We start from the raw sequence: 23,312 nt of genomic DNA on the forward strand, positions 1-23,312 counted from the left end.
AAAAGTATAATGAAGTGTAGACTAATTTTATTTGAAGGCTGCTGTATCTTTGGAAGGTTTTTGTTTTTAAACACAGCAAATGGACTCTTTCACCACTGTCACTGTTGGAGATCAAGTACACGACCATGGTCAGATTTCAATTTACCTCAATGGGAGGAAAATAGATATAATCAAACCAATAGTTCTATCCAAATATATTATTCTTTACGACTACCTACTACTGCACCCACAAAATTGGTTTCCAGAAATTCAACACATAGTCCTATACTACTTGTAGAATATAATTTGGTACAATCAAGGAACACTAAAACTGAAGGAACAGCAGAGAACCATAACACTACTTCTTCCTAAATATTATAATGGCCTCTTTTCCCATAGGAAAGATATTATTTTGACTTGACGCTAGGCCTAAATTCATAGAGCATGTTTCTTAGGTTAGTCATATTATTCCTACTTCCAGGGTGACTAACTCATCCTGGTTTGCTCAGATCTTTCCTGGTTTAGCACTGAAACTCTGGGCCATGCAAACCAGGATGGTTGGTCACCTGACCTACTTTTCTTCCCCCCGCCAATAGTCTTTGGGGAACAGGTGGTGTTTGGTTACATGAATAAGTTGTTTAGTGTTGATTTCTGAGATTTTGGTGCACCCATCACCTGAGCAATATATACTGTACCCAAAGTATGGTCTTTTTTTTTTTTTTTGAGACAGAGTTTTGCTTTTGTCACCTAGACTGCAGTGCAAATGGCATGATCTTGGCTCACTGAAACCTCTGCCTCCCAAGTTCAAGTGATTCTCCTGCCTCAGCCTCCTGAGAAGCTGGGATTACAGGCATGTGCCACCACACTCAGCTAATTTTTGTATTTTTAGTAGAGACAGAGTTTCACCATGTTGGCCAGACTGGTCTTGAACTCCTGACCTCAGGTGATCCACCTGCCTTGGCCTCCCAAAGTGCTGGCATTACAGGCGTGAGCCACCACACCCGGCCTGTACCCAAAGTATAGTCTTTTATCCCTCACCTTACTCCCACCGTTCCCCTCAGGCCCTCAAAGTCCATTATATCATGCTTACATCTTTGTGTCCTCATAGCTTAGCTCCAAGTTATAAACGAGAACATATGTTGGTTAGTTTTCCATTCCTGAGTGTCGTCACTAAGAATAATGGTCCCCAACTCGATTCAGGTTCCTGCAAATACCATTATTTCATTCCTTTTTAAGGCTGAGTAGTATTCCACTTTCTATATATAACAAATTTTCTTTATCCAGTCATTGATTGATGGGCATGTGGGCTGGTTCCATATTTTTGCAATTGCGAATTGTGCTGCTATAAACATGCATGTGCAAGTGTTTCATAATGCTTCTTTTCATCTGGATAGACACCTAGTCGTGGCACTGATAGATCAAATGTTAGATCTTCTTTTAGTTCTCTAAGGAATATCCATAATGCTTTCCATAGTGTTTGTGCTAGTTTACATTTCCACCAGCAGTGTAAAAGTGTTTCCTTTTCACCAAGTCCACACCAACATCTATTATTACTTTTTGTTTTTAAATTATGGCCATTCTTGCAGGAGTAAGGTGGTTTCGCATTGTGGTTTTGATTTGCACTTCCCTGATCATTAGTGATGTTGAGAATTTTTTCATCTGTTTCTTGGCCGTTTACATATCTTCTTTTGAGTACTGCCTACTCATGTCCTTAGCCCACTTTTGGATGCAATTTGGGTTTGGTTTGTTCTTGTTTCTCTAGTTCCTTGAAGTATGACCTTAGATTGTCTATTTGTGCTCTTTCAGACTTTTTGATGTAGGCATTTAATGCTATGAACTTTCCTCTTAGCACTGCTTTTGCTGTATCTCAGAGGTTTTGATAGGTTGTGTCACTATCATCATTCAGTTCAAAGGATTTTTAAATTTCCATTTTGATTTCATTATTGACCTAAAGATCATTCAGAAGCAGATTATTTAATTTCCACATATTTGTGTAGTTTTCAAGGTTCCTTTTGGAGTTGCTTTCCAATTTTATTCCTGTGGTCTGAGAGAGTAGCTGATATAATTTCAATTTTTTAAAAATTATTGAGACTTGTGGCCTATCATATGGCCTACCTTGGAGAGTGTTCCATGTGCTGGCGAACAGAATGTATATTCGGCAGTTGTTGAGTAGAACATTCTGTAAATATCTGTTAAGTCCATTTGTTCTAGGGTACAGTTTAAATCCAGTGATTCTTTGTTGACTTTTTGGCTTGATGACCTGACTCCTGTTGTCAGTGGAATATTGAAGTCCCCCACTATTATTGTGTTGCCATCTATCTCATTTCTTAGGTCAAGTAATTATTTTATAAATTTGGGAGCTCCAGTGTTAGTTGTGTATGTTCCCTATTTAGGATTGTGATATTTTTCTGTTGGATCCTTTTATCATTACATAATGTCCCTCTTTGTCTTTTTAAACTGTTGTTGGCTTAAAATCTGTTTTGTCTGATGCAACACTCCTGCTCGCTTCTGGTGTCCATTTGAATGGACTATCTTTTTCCACCCCATTACCTTATGTGAGTCCTTATGTGTTAAGTCTCTTGGAGACAGCAGATACTTGGTTGGTGAATTCTTATCCATTCCGTCATTCTGTATCTTTTAAGCGACACATTTAGGTCATTTCCATACAACGTTGGTATTGAGATGTAAGGTACTATTCTATTCACTGTGGTAGTTGTTACCTGAATGCCTTTTTATTTTTCATTGTGTTATTGTTTGACAGGCCCTGTGAGATTTATGCTTTAAGGAGGTTTATTTGGTATATTTTGAGGTTCAAGATTTAGGTCTCCTTTCAGCAGTTCTTGCAGTGCTGGCATGGTAGTGGCAAATTCTCTTAGCATTTGTTTGTCTGAAAAACACTTTATCTTTTCTTCATTTATGAAGCTTAGTTTCACTGGATACAACATTCTTGGATGATAATTTTGCTTAAGGATGCTGAAGATAGGACCCGAACCCCTTCTAGCTTGCATTCAGCTGAAATATCTGCTGTTAGTTTGATAGGTTTTCCTTTGTAGGTTACCTGATGCTTTCTGCCTCACAGCTCTTAAGCTTCTTTCCTTTGTCTTCACTTTAGGTAACCTGATGACTATGTGTCTAAGTGATTACTTTCTTGTGATGTTTCCCAGGTGTTATTTGAGTTTCTTGTATTTGGATGTCTAGACCTCTAGCAAGGCCAGTAAAGTTTCCCTCAATTATTCCCTCAAATAAGTTTTCCAAACTTTTAGATTTCTCTTCTTCCTCAAGAACACCAATTATTCTTAGGTTTGGTCACTTAACATAATCCCAGTATTCTTGGAGGTTTTGTTCATTTATTAACAAATTCTTTTTTGTCTTTATCGGATTGGATTAATTTGAAAACCTTGTCTTCAAGCTCTGATGCTCTTTCTTCTACTTGTTCGATTCTGTTGTTGAAACTTTTCATGCATTTTTCATTTCTCTAAATGTGTCTTTCATTTCCAGAAGTTGTGATTGTTTTTCATTTATGATATATATTTCTCTGGAGATCTTTTCATGCATATGTTATTATTTTTAAAATTTCTTTAATTTGGTTTTCACCTTTCTCTGTTACCTCCTTAAGTAACGTAATAATCGACTTACCTTTAGAACTCTTTTTCTAGTAATTCAGAGATTTATTATTGGTTTGGATTAATTGCTGGTGAGCTAGTGTGATCTTGTGGGCATGATAAAGAACCTTGTTTTGTCATATGACCAGATTGTTTTTCTGGGTCCTTCTCATTTGGATAGACTATGTCAGAGGAAAGATCTGAGAACCAAGGACTAATGTTCTTTCGTACTGCAGAGTGATCCCTTGATGTGGTGTTCTCCCCCTTCCTGAAAGCCAGACTGCAGTGATTGTTACTGTTCTTCTGGGTCTACCCACCCAGCAGAGCTACTGGGCTCTGGGCTGGTACTGGGGGGGGTGTGTCTGCAAAGAGTCCTGTGATATGATCTGTCTTCAGGTCTCTCAGCCGTGGATATCACCACCTGTTCTGGTGGAGGTAGCAGGGGAGTGAAATGGACTCTGTGAGGATCCTTGGTTGTAGTTTTGTTTAGTACACTGGTTTTCTCAAATGTTGGTTATGCTGCCAGTGAAGTTGTCATGTGGACAGACTCAGGACCTCTGGTTAAACAGGATGTTACAGTTAATGGAATTAGATGTTGTCTTCTCCTTCCTTGGAGCAGGGCTGTTCTGAGTTGCTGTAATGGCTTGACTTGGTTGGCCTCCAGCCAGGAGGTGGCACTTTCAAGAGAGCATCAGCTGTGGTACTATAGGGGGGATATAAACTTGCCCTGAAATCACCTGCATAAGTATTCAGGTTTATCATGTGATGGATGGGGCCATGGAGCTCTCATGAGTTTATGTTTTCTATCTTCGGCTACCAGGTAAGTAGAGAAAGACTGTGTTAATACTGAGTGTCAACTTGATTGGATTGAAGAATGCAGTATTGATACTGGGTGTGTCTTTGAGGGTGCTGCCAAAGGAGATTAACATTTGAGTCAGTGGGCAGGGAAAAGCAGACCCACCCTTAATCTAAGTGGGCACAATCTAATCAGCTGTCAGCTCCACCAGAATAAAAAGCAGGCAAAGGCCGGGCGCGGTGGCTCAAGCCTGTAATCCCAGCACTTTGGGAGGCCGAGACGGGCGGATCACAAGGTCAGGAGATCGAGACCATCCTGGCGAACACGATGAAACCCCGTCTCTACTAAAAATACATAAAAAACTAGCCGGGCGAGGTGGCGGGCGCCTGTAGTCCCAGCTACTCGGGAGGCTGAGGCAGGAGAATGGCGTGAACCCGGGAGGCGGAGCTTGCAGTGAGCTGAGATTCGGCCACTGCACTCCAGCCTGGGCTACAGAGCGAGACTCCGTCTCAAAAAAAAAAAAAAAGCAGGCAAAAGAACATAAAAAGACTAGACTGTCTTAGTCTCCCATCCTACATTTTTCTCCTGTGCTGGATGCCTCCTGCCCTCAAACATTGGACACCAAGTTATTCAGCTTTGAGACTCGGACTGGATTCCTTGCTCCTCAGCTTGCAGGTGGCCTATTGTGGGACCTTGTGATCATGTGAGTTAATACTCCTTAATAAACTCCCATATATATATTAGTTCTGTCCCTCTAGAGAACCCTAATACAAACCATAAGGTGGAGGAATGGTTAGGCATGTCTGAGCTCAGATTCTCCTTAGGGAGGGCTTGATGAAAACACTGTGGAGTGGATATGGGTGGGGGCAGTTCTCAGGGCCATGAAATTATATTCGAAGGGGAATTATGGCTGCCTCTGCTGCTTCACACAGGTCTCCAGAAAAGTGGGGGAAAGCCAGCAGTGGCAGGCCTCACCCAGCTCCCATGCAGCCAGCAAGGTCAGTCTCACTCCTGCTATGCTCCCCCAACAGCCAACAGAGCTGAATTTATATCCAGACCTCTGGTGTGCAGGGCTGAGATCTATGTAAATACATATTATATATATATATATATTTATCCATATAAACCTTTAAAGCTTCCTAAGAAATATTCTGTAACTTAAAACCAGCTGAGTGCAAAACCATAAATTCATACACTGTTAGAGTTGAAAGGGAGTTTAAAAATTGTTAAATACAACAGAAACATGGGTCAAGTAGAAGTAAATTTAAAGGACACAAGCAGTTACAACTTAATTGGAAATTAAAGCCCCTAGTTACTGACTCAGATTCAGTAACTCCCAACAGAATAATGTTATCCAGACTTTGCTGAAATTCTTTGGATTTGGTTTTAAGTATGCTATGTTAAAGCAGTAAGACTGAATTAATAACTGATACAAATGACAATGACCACTGTAATATGCATCTTATTTTACAACCACTTTTTAGTAATTCCCTTCATTCCGAAATAAAAAATATACATTAAAAACTTTTTAAGTTACTAAATCAGTATGTTCTCAAAAAAAAAAATGAGGAAGACCAATGGATATGATATAGGAAAAAATATAATAAAAACTTTTCCAGGGATTGTGGGAAAGATTATAAAAAGATAATAGATCTTTTGTTTTTGATCCAATTTATGTATGCAGAATTCTTTGGCATTCTAAGCTAGAATTTTTAGTTCATAATTAGATGATTCATATTATAACTAAATGCCTTTATGTTTCCTAAAAAAGTAAGAGTTAATGCAGATAATGGGTAAAAGAAAATTTCAAGCAATTAAAATGTTTTCCAAAGACATAGCTACTACACACACACACACACACACACACACGTATAAAGCAATATTATACTATATTTCTTTTATTCCTCTTCAAGTTTTAAATAATCTTTATTTCTTAAATGAAAAATATTTCCTAAATTCCAAAATATTCTTTATTATAATTTTTCATAAACTCTTACAAAAATGATAACATATTACAAAACTTTACAGGGCTTCCACACAATATGTTTAAAAATGTGATGAACAGTATGTTTAAAACTATTTTAAAAGGAGGTCAAGTCTGACCTCTAGGCCATGAAGCACTACATTAACAGCTCTGCAGAAAGGAAAATGATAAGGTATGAAATGAATGCTCAGAAACTAGGACCTTATCAGTTAGAATGTGATTCAAGCCTGTAAGACAAATTGCTCAGCAAGGCAAGTCACCTTCCCGCTGTGATGAGGATATAGCTGAATTTTCAATGCCAATGACTATCTCCCTCATTGTGTCACCTAGTTTGATATCATACAGTCAAGGAATGGCATACACTTCTGAAGCATCTACCACTTATTTTGAATACATTTTGTCAAAGTCACCAACTAGGATATTATCTTTGTCCTTTAACTGACAACTTAGTGTTAAAAATCTTTAAAGAATAATCACTAAAAGAAACTACTGTGAGTTGACCCTTCAAAGCATGGAAGTTATTTGTTATCTGAATCATTTTAACAGCTTGCTAAAAATAAAATGTATGGCATAAAAATTAAGCAAAGTCCACAAACTGTCTTACTTTAATTGCATACCTGAACACTGACGGACTTTTTCAGCAGTTCTTCTACAAAGTTCCAATTTGATTCTACTTTTCTCTAGAAAGGAAGTAAACAGTAGTGTATCAAAATTATTGCTCTCGATTATGCCCATATTTAAAATTAGAATATAGCAAATTAAGTGTGCAGTACATTTTCCTCTATCATTCAGCATCAATGTAATTTCTTGAATTTCTAATATTGTTTTGGTAAAGAGTTAACAAACTTGGCAGAAAAAAATATACAACTATTCCAATCCAATACAAACCATATCAGGAGTTGTAACAGTAGTGCTTTAGTAAGATTATAAATATTCTACCAAATATTTCATTTCTGCTTTCAGATACAAAATCCAACAGAAAAAAAAAAAAAAAAAAAACATTATATATCTACATGTATTTTTGGGTTTTTTTTTATGCTGAGTAATCATCCCTATTTTCCACTTTAATCACTAGAGCTTTTTCCTTCATTTTATGAACAATAAACCTGAGACCATCTACTTTAGTAAACAAAGTGACTAAAAATTTTATACAGAAAATAAAGAAAGTTTTACACGGTCCTACCTCATATAGCTAATGGCCACCTATTTGACAACCTCGACTATCTAGAATGATCTCCATGATAAGGAAGAAAGCTAAAAAGGACTTTCACAAAGGCTAGGTAGGAACTTAAAACAATTCCACATTTCCAAAAGGAAAGCCTGGATGACATTCTCAGAGGACACTCAGTTCACTTAATGTTCAGTTCTTAAAGTTCTGGATATGTGGATACTGGACAAAACCAAAAGCAAAGAAAGCATTTTAAAGAATAAGCAAATAATAACCAGTTTCTAATGTGGAGGGAGAAAAAAGGTATAAAAAGTAATCATGGCCGGGAGCAGTGGCTCACACCTATAATCCCAGCACTTTGGGAGGCCGAGGCAGATGGATCACGAGTTGGAAAGCAGCCTAGTCAACATGGTGAAACCATGTCTCTACTAAAAATACAGAAATTAGCCAGATGTGGTGGCGGATGCCTGTAATCCCAGCTACTTGGGAGGCTGAGGCAGGAGAATTGCTTGAACCCGGGAGGCGGGGGTTGCAGTGAGCCAAGATCATGCCACTGTGCTGTAGCCTGGGTGACAGAGCAAGACTTCATCTCAGAAAAAAAAAGAAAGTAATCATAAGACCTCAAAAAGAAAAACCTGAGGCCTTAAAAAGTAGAAGACCTTCATCATACCCTTCTTATCACTGTTATAAAGAATATGATGTTCACAGGTATGAACTCAAATGATCAATAAAGTGTTAAATCATAGTGAATACTCATGATTTTAAATGGCTAGACGATATTCATATAAAATGCAAACTATAGTAAATCACTAAATAAATATTTTCTTAATAAAGAGCATACTGAGTATGGCAGTCGGCCTCTAAGATGTCCCCCAATAATCCTTGTCTCCTGGAATTTATACTTTCTACAATCCCCTCTCATACTGTACTAGGGTTGGTCACTAACAGACTACCAATACCAATATGAGTGATAGTATGTCACCTCCAAGAATAGGTTACAAGACACTGAAGCTTCCATCTTCATGATACTCTGACCTGTTAACTTAATGTGTTGTGAACAGCACATATGATGAGAAACTGAAGCATTCTGCCAACCAAAAAAAATAAAGCTGAAAGCAAATTCTACAGTTCCAGTTAAATCTTCAGATACTGAAGCCCTGGCTGATAGCTTCACTGCAACCTCATGAGAGACCCTGAGCTAGAACCACCCAGCTAAGCTTTTCCTGAATGCCTGACTCAGAAATTGAGAGTGTGAGATAATAAATTTTTGTTTTAAGCTGATACTTTTGTGACACAGCAATAGATTACTAATATAATGATTTATTTTTAGCAAAATTATTGACTTTTTGACATACAAAAATAAAGTGAACGCAAAAAAACATTTATTGGGAAAAAATGTGGAATAAAGAATTTGGCCTTGCCCAAAGAAAAGACCTGGCCTGCTGGGCGCAGTGGCTCACTCCTGTAATCCCAGCACTTTGGGAAGCCGAAGCAGGCGGATCACTTGAGGTCGGAAGTTTGAGACCAGCCTGGCCAACATGGTGAAACCCCGTCTCTATTAAAATACAAAAATTAGCAGGGTGTGGTGGTGCGTGCCTGTAATCCCAGCTACTCAGGAGATTGAGGCAGGAGAATTGCTTGAACCCGGGAGGCTGAGGTTGCAGTGAGCCGAGATCACGCCATTACACTCCAGTCTGGGCAACAGCGGGAGACTTTGTCTCAAAAAAAAAAAAAAAAGATCTGGCCTTTGACCCTAGCTTTCTGGAGGTCATCTCTGGGTCCTGGGAATGTTATACCTGATCGTAGCATCTTTGTTTGACTAGGGTCCTATGGTCATACTGGATAATCTAACAATGTGATAGAGAGTGAAGGTTGGACATATCCACATAGTCTTAGCTTAGGGTCTGGTCATGCCCAACAGACAACAATGTGACTCAGGCTGGGGTCTTTGAGTCAGTTGACTTGGAAACTGAAATCAGCCATGTGAGCAATTCAGTAGTCCATGCCTACATAATGGAACTCCCATAAAAACTATGAACACTGAGGCTTGAGTGAATACCCCTGTTTTGCAACACTCCCTGCATACTGTCACGCACTGATGCCAGGAGACGAATGTGGCCTGACTCCATGAAGAGAAAACAATAGAAGGTCCACATTTGGTACTTTTGGACTCTGGCCTATGCTCTTCTTCCCTTGGCTGATGTTAATTTATATCCTTCCCCTTTAAGAAAACAAAATAATAGCTTTCAGTGAGTTCTGTGAGTCCTAACAAATTATCAAACTAAGGTAGTTTTGGGAACCCCGAGCTTGCAACTGGTGTCAGAAGTAAAGACAGTATTAGGGACTGTCCCCTGAAACTTGGTAGTTGGCACTAAAAGTCTCTCTCAAAAAAAGATCATTTTCTTCTATCAATACTGTATGTCCACTGTGTCAGGTTCTTGAAATATTACTTCCTCAAAAAAATTTCCCCATTTCACAGAAAACATAATTAAGTCTCAGAAAGGTCATGTATGTACAAGTCAAAGAATGAATTCAAATCCAAGGTTATCTGGTACTAAAGCCTATATTTCTTCTATTATAACATGTACCAGTAATCAATTTTTTTTTCCTTAGCATGCCTTCCCTCAGATTTCAGCAATTCATTTTTGTATCATTCTTTATTAAGAAAATGTCACCTCCAGTGCCAAGTGAGAAGGGCCATGACAGGGTTGATATAATTTAAGTTTTAGCTTTATAACTGGATAGTGTTGAGTATATTTCAATCATTCAGTGTTATCAAAGCATTTGAATCACAAGAATTACAGAAAAACAGTATAATTCTCACCCAAGGAATTTCAACTATATAAATCAGTTTTGTGGCTATAATCTAAAACAAAAATAAACTGCAATTCAAATAAAAGAATGGCAACTACATCATGCTCAAATCAAATGTAAGAGAATATGTATCAAAGAGATATAGATTTTTCTTGCACAATAAAATTTCACTTTGGAAAGCTACAACATTTTTTTTTCTACATACCAAGTTAAATCTGCTGATAGGAGGTAGAATGTCATCAATCTGAGGCTACATTTTATATTCCTTATCTCACCATTAAAACTAAGACACCCATTTAAGCTTTAGTATAGGTAGGATCTCTACCAGACATGTAAAATAGATCCTCCACCCTCCACTTCCAGCAGACTAGGTAGTCTGGTGCAGCTCTCATTTTAAGGTTACATTTCACACTTTTATCTGGTTACTATTTCAGATGTTTCAAAGACAAGCATCAGCTAGCCTGACTAATTGCATTATGTTCTGGGTACAGAAAACACTGTTAAAACTGACCCCCTGCAATGCCCAGAAGTGATTTTCCTCTTTAAACTGTATTTGGTTTTAAAATAGATGACTACAATTGTGAGAGAGTAACCCACTCTCATCTTGGCTGAGAGAAAAGCATTAAACAGAAATGTATGAATATTTAATGACTCTAATATAAAAAGTGAGATCCCAAATTTTTCTTATAGGCCAACACTAAGAAATGGGCTAGCTTTGTGAGTTAAATCCATTATAGCTTTGTGATTTAAATCCACTATAGGTTTACATTTTAAACCTATTTAAAATGTAAAGATTTCACATTAACCTTCAGGGCAAAGCAGTTCACTTTTAAAAACAAACATCACCACACTGCCACAAGATTATAGATATTTCTCTGGTGAAGAACATATGACTAGCCATTATTACTTCATATCATCTCTCACTCCAGATTACTTATTAGAATAAAGCATGCTTACTGCACAACCATTTTCTCTATTGTAGTTGGTTATATTAATATATATCATAAGGATAAAAAAAATTTTCAAAATTCTAAATAGATCCCAGACCCAAATTAACATCTTATATAATATCTCAGAAACAATACATCAATATGCCTTTATGTTCATAGATTAGAATTACTGTCTGTCAATTAAACTGAAATACTTTGAGGATAAAAGGAAAAATTAATCAGGATAAATGGACAATAAGGTATAAAGTAGGACTGTCTGTACCTGGCAAAATGGAACACATGGTTACCCTACCAAAGACCTATTCGTCAGAGGCAATCCTTAGGAGAACTCTAATATCAAGTTTATCTAAGAGATAAAATAGGGGTGGTATTTAACCACTGTGTATCTCAATTTCTTGACCTGTAAAATGAATATATTATCCTCTCACCTACTTTGGAATATTTCACTGAGATAATACACAGTCACTGTGAAATATTAAATACGTTGCAAATGCAGCATATATTTTACCCCAAATGAAAACTATTATTAACTAGAGAGCTTGTTTTTCTTTAAAAGCCTTTAAGAAATCCAGAAATATTTAAAACTCTTTGAGGACTCATATATAAAGGCAAAGTTTATTTTACATGTGCATATACACATACATATTTCACATCTTCATCATTTTTATCATATCCTTTTTATAATAATTACTAGGGCCTTTGTTTTTAAAACCTTCTACATAAAATATGTGATTTTTAAAAATCTTGGCAAAAGAAAATCACACAGGAACTGCTGACAAATATAAAAGACATGAGTTAAGCTATATTAAACACAGACAATTCATTTACTATCTTGATTCAGAGCTAATAAAAGCAATAATCTCCTCTGGAGTTCTCTATGAAATAGAAGAGTAGGGCTGGGCACGGTGGCTCACGCCTGTAATCCCAGCACTTTGAGAGGCCAAGGTGGGCAGATCACGAGGTCAGAAGATCAAGACCATCCTGGCTAACACAGTGAAACCCCGTTTCTACTAAAAATACAAAAAATTAGCTGGGCGTGGTGGCGGGCGCCTGTAGTCCCAGCTACTCGGGAGGCTGAGGCAGGAGAACGGTGTGAACCCGGGAGGCGAAGCTTGCAGTGAGCCGAGACTGCGCCACTGCACTCCAGTCTGGGAGACAGAGTGAGACTCCATCTCAAAAAAAAAAGAAGAAAGAAATAGAAGAGTGATTTCAGCACTGCAACCATGGGTGGTTATATCAGTGCAATTCAATATTACAATAGCAATAGCAATGATATATATTAATCTGACTAGATTGTCTACCACACTGAGAATATCTGGGGGGTCAATATCAACTAATATTGAAATATACTATGCATTCAAATAACTGTTTATACAGTTCCACCAAGTATTAATAACCTAAAAGCATGTTCCTTGAAGCAAGAAGTAGTACAATCTGGCAGGGCGTGGTGGCTCACACCTGTAATCCTAGCACTTTTCAGAGGCCAAGGCAGGCAGATCACCTGAGGTCAGGAGTTTGAAACCAGCCTGGCTAACATGGTGAAACCCCATCTCTACTAAAAATACAAAACTTAGCTGGGCGTGGTGGTGTGTGCCTGTAATCCCAGCTACTTGGGAGGCTGAGGCAGGAGAATCGCTTGAACCCGTGAGGCAGAAGTTGCAGTAAGCCGAGATCACGCCACTCCACTCTAGCCTGGGCGACAGAGTGAGACTCCGTCTCAAAAAAAAAAAAAAAAAAAAAAAAGTAGTACAATCTATTTCATGTGTATCCTCTGATAGGCACCTAGTATTATGCTAATACATAACAGAAACTCAGAAACAACTAATTGCCATATTTACTTACATTGATTAAAATGAGAAATATATACTTGGAGGAACTAAAGTTAAAAAGGAAGAGAAATGCAAATGCTTATATTATGACCTTAGAATTACAGGTAAATTTTCTTTTTTTTTTTTTTTTTTTTTAAATTTATTTATTATTATTATACTGTAAGTTGTAGGGTACATGTGCATAACGTGCAGGTTTGTTACATATGTATACTTGTGCCTTGTTGGTGTGCTGCACCCATCAACTCGTCATTTACATCAGGTATAACTCCCAATGCAATCCCTCCCCCCGCCCCCCTCCCCATGATAGGCCCCGGTGTGTGATGTTCCCCTTCCCGAGTCCAAGTGATCTCATTGTTCAGTTCCCACCTATGAGTGAGAACATGCGGTGTTTGGTTTTCTGTTCTTGTGATAGTTTGCTAAGAATGATGGATTCCAGCTGCATCCATGTCCCTACAAAGGACACAAACTCATCCTTTTTTATGGCTGCATAGTATTCCATGGTGTATATATGCCACATTTTCTTAATCCAATCTGTCACTGATGGACATTTGGGTTGATTCCAAGTCTTTGCTATTGTGAATAGTGCTGCAATAAACATACGTGTGCATGTGTCTTTATAGCAGCATAATTTATAATCCTTTGGGTATATACCCAGTAATGGGATGGCTGGGTCATATGGTACATCTAGTTCTAGATCCTTGAGGAATCGCCATACTGTTTTCCATAATGGTTGAACTAGTTTACAATCCCACCAACAGTGTAAAAGTGTTCCTATTTCTCCGCATCCTCTCCAGCACCTGTTGTTTCCTGACTTTTGAATGATCGCCATTCTAACTGGTGTGAGATGGTATCTCATTGTGGTTTTGATTTGAAGGAAGAGAAATGCAAATGCTTATATTATGACCTTAGAATTACAGGTAAATTTTCTTAATTCCTTTAATATTGTTCTAATATTCTAATAATTAAAAAAAACTGAAATCACATTAACTCCACAAAAACGTTTAATAAAAGCACTACTATAGTAATAGTGGCAATTGCTAAAATTTATTATTTGCTCTGTATTAGCATGGTACATAATCATGGATATAAGCAAAAAACACACAATTCTTTTCTGTGAGAAGTTCATTGACTTTTCTCAATAAATTGGTAGAATACTCAAATACACTGATATTGGGCTGTGTGTGAACTCCTCAGAGCAATTTCTGACTATTTCACTGTATTCTGGGATCTCCTACAGGACCTTTTATTATTAGAGGAATTATTTAGAGGACTTTTTGAGACCCTTTCCATTTCTATGATACTAACTAACCCTCAGATTCCATGAATGACTTCTCAAAGCTGGGTCTATCCAATATTCCAAAGAGGAAAATCTATCAAGCCTATCAAAGAATATGTTTTATAAAGCAATGGTTCCCAAACCTCATAGAGGATGAGAACCAAGGAACTTTTTAAAAATCAGGATTTCCACAGTTAAGATCTAGGTATCTGGATTTTTTTTTTTTTTTTTGGATGTTGTCTCACCCTGTTGCCCAGGCTGGAGTGCAGTGGTGTGATCTCGGCTCACTGCAACCTCCGTCTCCCGGGTTCAAGCAATTCTCCTGCCTCTGTCTCCCAAATACCTGGGACTACAGGTGTGTGTCACCATGCCCTGCTAATTTTTGTATGTTTAGTAGAGACAAGGTTTCACCACTTTGGCCAGGCTGATGTTGAACTCCTGATTTCAAGTGATCCACCCGCCTTGGCCTTCCAAAGTTCTGGGATTATAGGCATGAGCCACCGCAGCTGGACTAGATACCTGGATTTTTTAAAACTCACAAGTAAGTCTAATGATCAGCCAGGTTTGGGAACCACTGCCATAAAAAAGACCAATTTTGCAAATACAGACAAACTGGCTTCATGATTCTAGATGTTTATTCTACGGAGCTGATAGGCTGATATAATAATATAATACTATTAATTTCTGAATATGGTAGAAATTGTATAAAAATAGGTCTTCAAAGTATACATCTATTAGCTGACTTTACTCATGGGGTTTTAAAGTAACACTGTAAAAAATGTTTCTAATGAGAAATTAATATATTAGTTAAAATCTCTTCCTATTAGAAGCAAACTTCATGGTTGTTTAATAAATTATCTTAGCAAAAAGCTTCACTAAAGAAGTGCTATTCTGCAGTACTTTTACTAAATTATTCACAAAAATAAGTAATTCATTCCTCGAGAAATTTATTTGCCAATCATAACAGATTTTAAAACTACAAAGAACCTTTGTGATAATCCAATCCCATGATTTTTTGTTAAGGGAAAACAAGACCAGAAAGGTTTAAGTAATTTGCTCAGGGTCACACAACTGTTCAGCAGCAGGGCCAGGACTACATACCAAATCTTCTACAAATTATTTTTTTTAATTAAACAATTAAATCATGAACTTTATAATTTTTCAAGATGTTTACAGAAACATTATACATGGATATAAATAATTTATCTCTGTGATTGTAGTCTGACTTTTCTTGTTCCTGCTCACTTATCTTCTAATTTGTCCAAATAATTACGTATTAATTCACAATATAAGAAAGTTTTTAAAAAAATGAAGTCTTACCATTTCATCTGGTACTCCATGGCGATCAAACTGGTAAAATGATGCTACATGAGTAATAATCCACCAACTAAAACCTAATGGATCCCTGGACTGGATTACAGGCACAGAGGGTCTTCTCTGGTCACTTGATTTTTCAAGCAGTGTTTTAAGTAGTTTATTCCACCAGTTCCAAAATGACTATAGAAACAGAGGTAATTTGATTCCATTAAATTAAGACAGTTCCAAAATGACTATAGAAACAGAGGTAATTTGATTCCATTAAATTAAGACAGTTTCAATAACCTTTGATTTAGTGGTTTTTCTCCATTTTTATAATGAAGCATACATACAAAAGACAAAATATATATATGAAACTTAAATAATAAAAATACCCAGGTTAAGAATCAGAACATAAATAGTACTTTAGAAGTACCTTACATGTCACCACATCTTCTTCCTCCATGCAGTGGTAACAATTTTGCTGACTTTCATGATAAATCATTTCCTTGCTTTTTTGTTTTGGCACACAGGTATACCAGCCTATATTACATATTGTGTGGCTTCATCTGTATTTTGTTTTTTTTAAATGCATGTCTGTATTCTCAAGCAGCTTATTTCTAATTCTTTTGTAACTTGCTTCTTTTGGTCAACGCTACGTTTCTGAACTCATCTATATTAATGAAAACAGCCATAGCTCATTGCAATATTCCAGTATATGACTATATGATAAAACAGTTATTCAATCTACTATTGCAGAACATTTAGTGAGTTTTAGGTTTTTCTAGGTATTTCATGTAAATGTTCAGGTTATTAGACATAAAGTTGTCGACAGTATCTCTTACTTTTCTAATGTATACAGAAACTGAAGTCATGTTTCTTTTTATATTTCTAGTATTGAGTATTTTTGTAATTGTAAATAAAATTGGCCAATTTTAGGTATCAATTTGAGGACCCAACTTTTGGCTCATTTTATCTTTTTCATTGTTTTAATCTCATAATTTTTTGTTAATTTTTAAATTGCATTCCTTTTACTTTCTTTGGATTTACTATGAAGGGCTTATTGCTAACATCTTGAGATAAATTCTCAGTTCATTAATTTTCAATCTTTTTCTCCTGTATTTGCATATAAAGTTACAAATTTCCCTCTAATTATAACTTTAGCTGTAGTTTCAAAACTTAAGTCTACAGAATGTTATTTACTTCAGAATATTTTATAATTTCCATCATCTCTTCTTTAATCTATGAGTTATTTAGAAATATATTTCATTATTTCTATGCATGTGTATTTCTCTTTAAAAATCTGTCCATTTTAAATTGCTATGGTTAACACCATGTTATTAGCCACTACAAATTTAAATTTATATTACTGATAAAGTAAACCTTTCATCACTATAAAGTAACTTAATGCTTTTTTGTTTTAAAGTCAAAATTTTTCCAATATTTAATACGTCACTTTCTTGTATCTTTTCTATCCATTTTGAACCTTGATATATTGTTTTAGATATGACTCTTGTAAACCAGCTTACAATCTATCCTGACAATACGTCTTTTAAATGGAGCTTTTAGTAGTACCATTGCAGGTAATATAATGACTAATACATTTAGTTTTAAATCTACAATCTTATTGCATATTTCTATTTGTATACCTACTGTATCCACCAACACCTCCTTCTCTAGGGTTGGATATTTATTTTTTCCCCATCTACCTGCTTGGAAGTTAAAAAGTCCAATTTTCTTCTTTTAGTGATGATCTAAGAAATAAACAGCATATATCCAAATGTCTTAGTAAGTTAATATAGACCTTTCTCTTAGAACAAACAAGAACCTTAAAAGACTCTAGCTCATTTATGCCCTACTAACTTTAGATGCTACTATTACTATATGCTTTAGCTCTATTTTTTAATTCCAATAAATTATATTACTGATTTATACAAAACATGTACCACTTTCTTTGCTCTTTATTTCTTCTACGTGTCAGAATTCCCATTTTGGCATCAGCATTTTTCTGCCTAAGGATTCCCTTCGATCTTGCTTCAATGAAAATAGCTTTATTTTATCTCACTTTTTAAAGATATTGATAGGTAAAGAATTTTAGGTTGACAAACATTATTTTGATACAATAAGGATATCATTCCCACTGGCCTCCGTTGTTGTTGAAAAGTCAGCTGTCCATTTGATTGTCACTCTTTTAATAGTGCTATATTGGCCAGCTGTGGCAGCTCACACCTGTAATCATAGCACTTTGGGAGGGCAAGGCAGAGGATTGCTTTGAGACCACCCTGGGCAGCCCAGAGAGACCCTATCTCCACAAAAAAATAAATTAGCTGGGCGTGGTGGCATGCACTTGTACTCCCAGCTACTAAGGAGTCTGAGACAGGAGGATCGCTTCAGTTCAACGGGTTGAGGCTGCAGTGAGTTGTGACCACACCACTGCACTCCAGACTGGGTGACAGAGTGAGATCTTCTCTCTTAAAATAAAGTAACACATTTCTCTGTCTGATGCTTTAAATTTCTTCTCTTTGTCTTTGGTCTTCTGTAATTCCACTGTGATGCATCTGGGTGTATTTTTTCTTTTTATTTACCCTATGTGCGTTCCTTGAATTTATCTGACTAGCTTTCATTAACATTTGAAAATTTTCAAGTCATTTTTTTCTTCAAATATTTTTGTTGTTCCATTTCCTTTTTAACTATAGTTAGAAGTATATCAGACATCCTCTCTATTCTTAATGTCTCTTAACCACTCTTTCATGTTTTCCATCTTTTTATTGTGCATAACAGATCTTATTCAAAATTAGTCTACTATACCATTATGCAGTAATCATAAGATGCATTTAGCTATCACATCATTTAATCTGTTAGTTTCTTCAGCTTCCTTTAATCTGTAAGAGTTCCTCAGATTATACCATTCATAAGGTTGATATTTTTAAAGAGTATATCAGATATTTAGGTTTGTCTGATATTACGCATTTTATTCTTTTTTTTGTTGGGGGAGAGGGTCTTACTCTGCTGCCCAGGCTGCAGGGCAGTGGTGCAAAACTCTGGGCTCAAGTGATCATCCCACCTCAGCCTCCCAACTAGCTGGGACCACAGGCATGCCACCACCACACATAAGTAATCTTGTTTATTTTTTGTAAAGACGAGGTCTCTACGTTGCCCAGTCTTGAACTCCTGGGCTCAAGCAGTCCTCCCACCTAGGACTCCCACAGTGCAGGGGTTACAGGCGTGAGCCACCATACCTGGCCTATTTTTGTACTTTCAAGGCATCATACTGGTGTCACATGATATCAACCGGTCCTATTAATAGTTAACTTTGATTACTTGATTAAGGTAGTACCTGCCACATTTTCTGTACTATAAAGTTATTATTTTCCCTTTTATAATTGATAAATATTATGTAAAGATCTTAGCAAACTATGTACATGTGCTATTTTTCATCAGTTTTGTCCACTCCTTTAAGCATCCATTGAGGATTCTTGCCTGAAACAATTACCATGGAGTTTGTCAAATGGTGATTTTCCAATTCCATGACTCTACATCTATTAGGAAGAGTTTCAATTTTCCCAATTTATTTATATCGGTAGGGACTCACATATTCCTACTGAACAGATTACAATCCCTTACTATTTTGTAGCTCAACAGTAATGGAGACCAGTGGGAATGATATCCTTACTGTATCAAAACAGTATTTGTCAACCTAAAATTCTTTACCTATTAATCTCTTTAAAAAGTGAGGAAAAATAAAGCTATTTTAGCCTATAGACCTTAATGCTGACTCTAGTGTCCTTTTGACATGTACTCATCATTTTTTGAGCACTTCCTTAGTTTCTGGTACAAGATGTTTCAGGCTTATGTTTACTTTCCATGCTTCATCCTGTAATCAGCCCTTTGGTCAGACTCTTGTTTCCTTTCACTACAGAATGGTTATTTTGAAACTAAGATATAGCTGCAATATGTATACTATTACTCAGGATCATTGCTTGTAAGCCCACCCAGTGAAAAAGGTAGGAAATGGATGCATGCACACACACATATACATTTATACATGGTCCTATATATTAAAAAGAAGTATTTCACACTATATCAAATTCTAATCCAAAATATTGTGGTTCATGCTGGCTTTTCTTCTTTCCATATGTATAACTCAATTTCCCAACACAGACGAACCTGACTCCAATTACACACAATGTATTTATTAATTTGTCCAGTCCAAGAATACAAATAGAATAGATTTTAAATTGCTAATCTTCACATAACAATGTAAAAAACAAATCTCCTAAGTGAAATATTTACAGTTCTTTATGATTCTTTTGTCTTTAGCCTTATAGTAGTGTCAAAATAGTACATTCTAAAGTTACCTGGGTTAGTACTGCCAATCTCCACAAAGAGTGTTACTCATTTAAAATACATTTAAGTTCAGTTGTTTCTGTTATATTCCACTGAGTGCACCTTTCATACAGATTGATTTAATTTGGGGGCATGTGAAACATTAACATGATTCTAAAGTCAGAACTACCCAAATAATTACATCAAACCCTTCCACTCCATTTTCACCCATCCATCTTCATTTCTACCCACCAATCTCAATAGTTTGTCTTTCCAGTATTTGTGCACAATTGAATACATATATACACACATATATACACACACACACATTTCCTTTTTCCTAATTTCTTATACAAAAGGTAACATCATCCTATATTGTTTTGAACTTTGTATTACCTAACAATACATTCTGCAACTCACTCCACATCAGTTCAGATGTCTTCCTCATTCTATTGCATAACTATAAATAGAATCGTTAATTTTATGTGTCAATTTGAGCAGGCCACAGGATGCCAAGGTATTTGGTTAAATATTATTCTGGGTGTGTCTATAAAGGTTTTCTGGTTGAGAGTTACATTTTAATTGGTAGACTGAGTCAAGAGATTGCCCTCTCTAATATGGGTGGGTGCCATCCAATCCATTAGTGGCCTGAATATAACAAAAAGTCATACTGAGGGTAGAGAAGACACCCTGTGCTTCATACTGAAACACTGTTCTTTTCCTGCCTTCAGACTTGGACTCAAGACTGGAAATTACACCATTGGCCTTCCTGATTTGCAGACCTTTGGACTGAGACGGGAAATTATACCATCAGCTCCTCTGGGTCTTCAGCTTGCCAATCTCAGATTCGGGACTTCTTAGCCTCCAAAACTCTGTGAGCCAATTCATTATAATAAATCCAAAAATCTATATATCCTATGGGCTCTGTTTCTCTGGAGAACACACACTAATACAGAATAATACTTCAGAGTACAGATAGACCATGGTTTGCTCAACCACTCTTTTATACATGAGAATTTAGATAGTTTCTACTATACTACTATAAAAACAATACTGCAATAAATAAACATATGCATATGCATTTTAATTTTGGAGGGTATACATTTAGAGTAAATGCCTGGAAGTGGGAGTGCTAGCGTCAAAGTTACAAAATCCTTGGCGCACACTTTTTCATTGAGTCATTTTAAATGCTGCATTCAGACCTTGCTTTAAGTTGACTTTGCAAGTCTAGTGTCAATAAAATTATTTTGCTCTTATAAGTTGTTTGGTCTTTGTGCCTAGAGAACTTGGAGATTTTTTTCTTTATGTTTAAAGTGAAACAGTTTTAGTAAGACCTGTCTTTGGGTGGATTGCTTGGGGTTAATCTTTCAAATTATCCAGTAGGCCTTTTCAAAATATAGATTTAGATCTTTTATTTCTGGGAAGTTTCCTTTGATTATAGTTTTTAATATTAGCTATATCACATTGTTTTCTAGGGATTGCATTTATATGTACAGTTATTTCATCTTTGCCTATCTTCCACCTCAACCATTTTCTCACTCTCTTCATATTTATCTCATTTTTATTCCCTTAGTTGTTTTTCAACCTTTCTTCTATGCCCCTTATTAAATTTTCATTTAAGTCTATTCCCCTTAGTCATCTCGTAATTTAGTCAATTCTGATATAATTTTCCTCTTCCTATTTCTTTCCTACATGCAATGTATTCTTTCCATCCAATCCGTTTTCTGTCCATTTGTTTTTAACATTTGAGTATCTTATTCAAGGTGTTTTTCTATACCCCCAGATGTAGTCTGAACAGACAAATTAATTCAATCTACAATGCTGTCATTTTTTTCTGTTTTATACAGTTGTTTCTGGGGGAGAGGATGCCATCAAGTAAAGTATATCAAATCTGTTTTTTTCTAGTAAGTTTATAAGGGTCTAGTTTCATTCCGTTCATTTTGTAGATTAGGACTAGCTTAAAAGATTCTTAATTCAGGGGCACCTTCTTTTGACAATGCACCAAAGTCCCATTTTCCCATTTCTTTACCGAATTTTTTTTTTTTTTTGGGTGGTGGGAATGGGTATGAGTCCTTTGATTTATTCTTTTTTTTGGTGGTGGTGTTTTAAGACCTTAAATTCTCTGCTTTCTCTTCTGGTGCTCTTCATCACCCAATCACCAATGGGTAGGTACCATGACTTATTTTCATATTTTTATTCTACAGAAACTCCATGTAATATGGACACTTCTATGTTTCTTTCTTATCATCAGTTTTCTGATCTATAAGAAAATTTTTTCAGTATCTTCACATTCTGGCAATGATTTTAAAATATAACCACTGTTAGTTCTCTTCTCTGAGCAGTTTTTCTCAGACTGCCCTGCCTTATTAGAAAGGCTTGTGGTAAGAGCTTTAGCGGCTTTCTGTTTTTAAAACTGACGGTACTAAGCACTCCCATTTGCAGTTATATAATATGCATGTTTTTGTATACAGCTGACGTTTGAACACAGGTTTGAAATGCATGGGTACGCTTATATATGGATTTTCTTCCATCTCTACCACCCCTAAGATAGCAAGACCAACCCCTCCTGTTCTTCCTCTTCCTCCTTAGCCTACTCAACATGAAGATAAGGATGAAGACCTTTATGGTGACCTACTTCCACTTAATGAGAAGTAAGTATATATTCTCTTAAGGTTTTCTTAACATTTTATTTTCTCTAGTTTATTTTATCATGAGAATACAGTATATAATGTACACAACATACAAAATACATGTTAATTGTTTCTTTATGTTATGGGTAAGGACTGCAGTCAGCAGTAAGCTACTAATGGTTTTTTGGGGAAGTCGAAAGTTACATGCAGCTTTCTGACTGCATGTTGGGGGGAGGGTCAACATCCCTAATTCCCACATTGTTCAAGAGTCAACCGTAGATATATTTGATTTTGCTGTTCTATATTTTGTTGGAAGATTATGTAGGCAGATGTGGGTTTAGGCATCCATCCATTTTTCTTGGCTACCCAGAATTCAATGGCTTGAATTTTTTTTTTTTCTTTTTTCAAGACAAGGTCTCACTTTGTTATCCAGGCTGGAGTGCAGTGGCACAATCTTGGCTCACTGTATCCTTGATCTCCTCGGCTCAACTGTTTGAAATTTTTAATAAAATCTAGGTAACATGAACTCAGTCTGTAATCCCACATAAGGGATAGAATACAACAAAAAACACACAGACGCAATTTTAAACTTCTGAAAAGCACCATGGTTAAAGATAGTCAATTGTCCTTTCAGATCTAGTTGAGTTTCTAGTTCATCTTTC

General features: G+C 36.3%; 1 protein-coding gene across 1 annotated transcript in view; it reads right to left on the reverse strand.

Moving 5' to 3' along the window:
• Positions 1 to 23,312, reverse strand: part of MMS22L (MMS22 like, DNA repair protein) — a 138,411-nt gene that overhangs the window by 94,742 nt on the left and 20,357 nt on the right. Inside the window, exons 10-11 of the mRNA XM_025382898.1 lie at positions 15,719 to 15,895; positions 6,979 to 7,041 (exon numbers count right to left, since the gene is read on the reverse strand). Of these exons, the coding sequence (XP_025238683.1) occupies positions 6,979 to 7,041; positions 15,719 to 15,895 (240 nt within the window). The remainder of the gene's footprint in view (positions 1 to 6,978; positions 7,042 to 15,718; positions 15,896 to 23,312) is intronic.

This window comes from Theropithecus gelada, chromosome 4 (assembly GCF_003255815.1).
Source record: "Theropithecus gelada isolate Dixy chromosome 4, Tgel_1.0, whole genome shotgun sequence".
Lineage (NCBI taxonomy): Eukaryota > Metazoa > Chordata > Mammalia > Primates > Cercopithecidae > Theropithecus > Theropithecus gelada.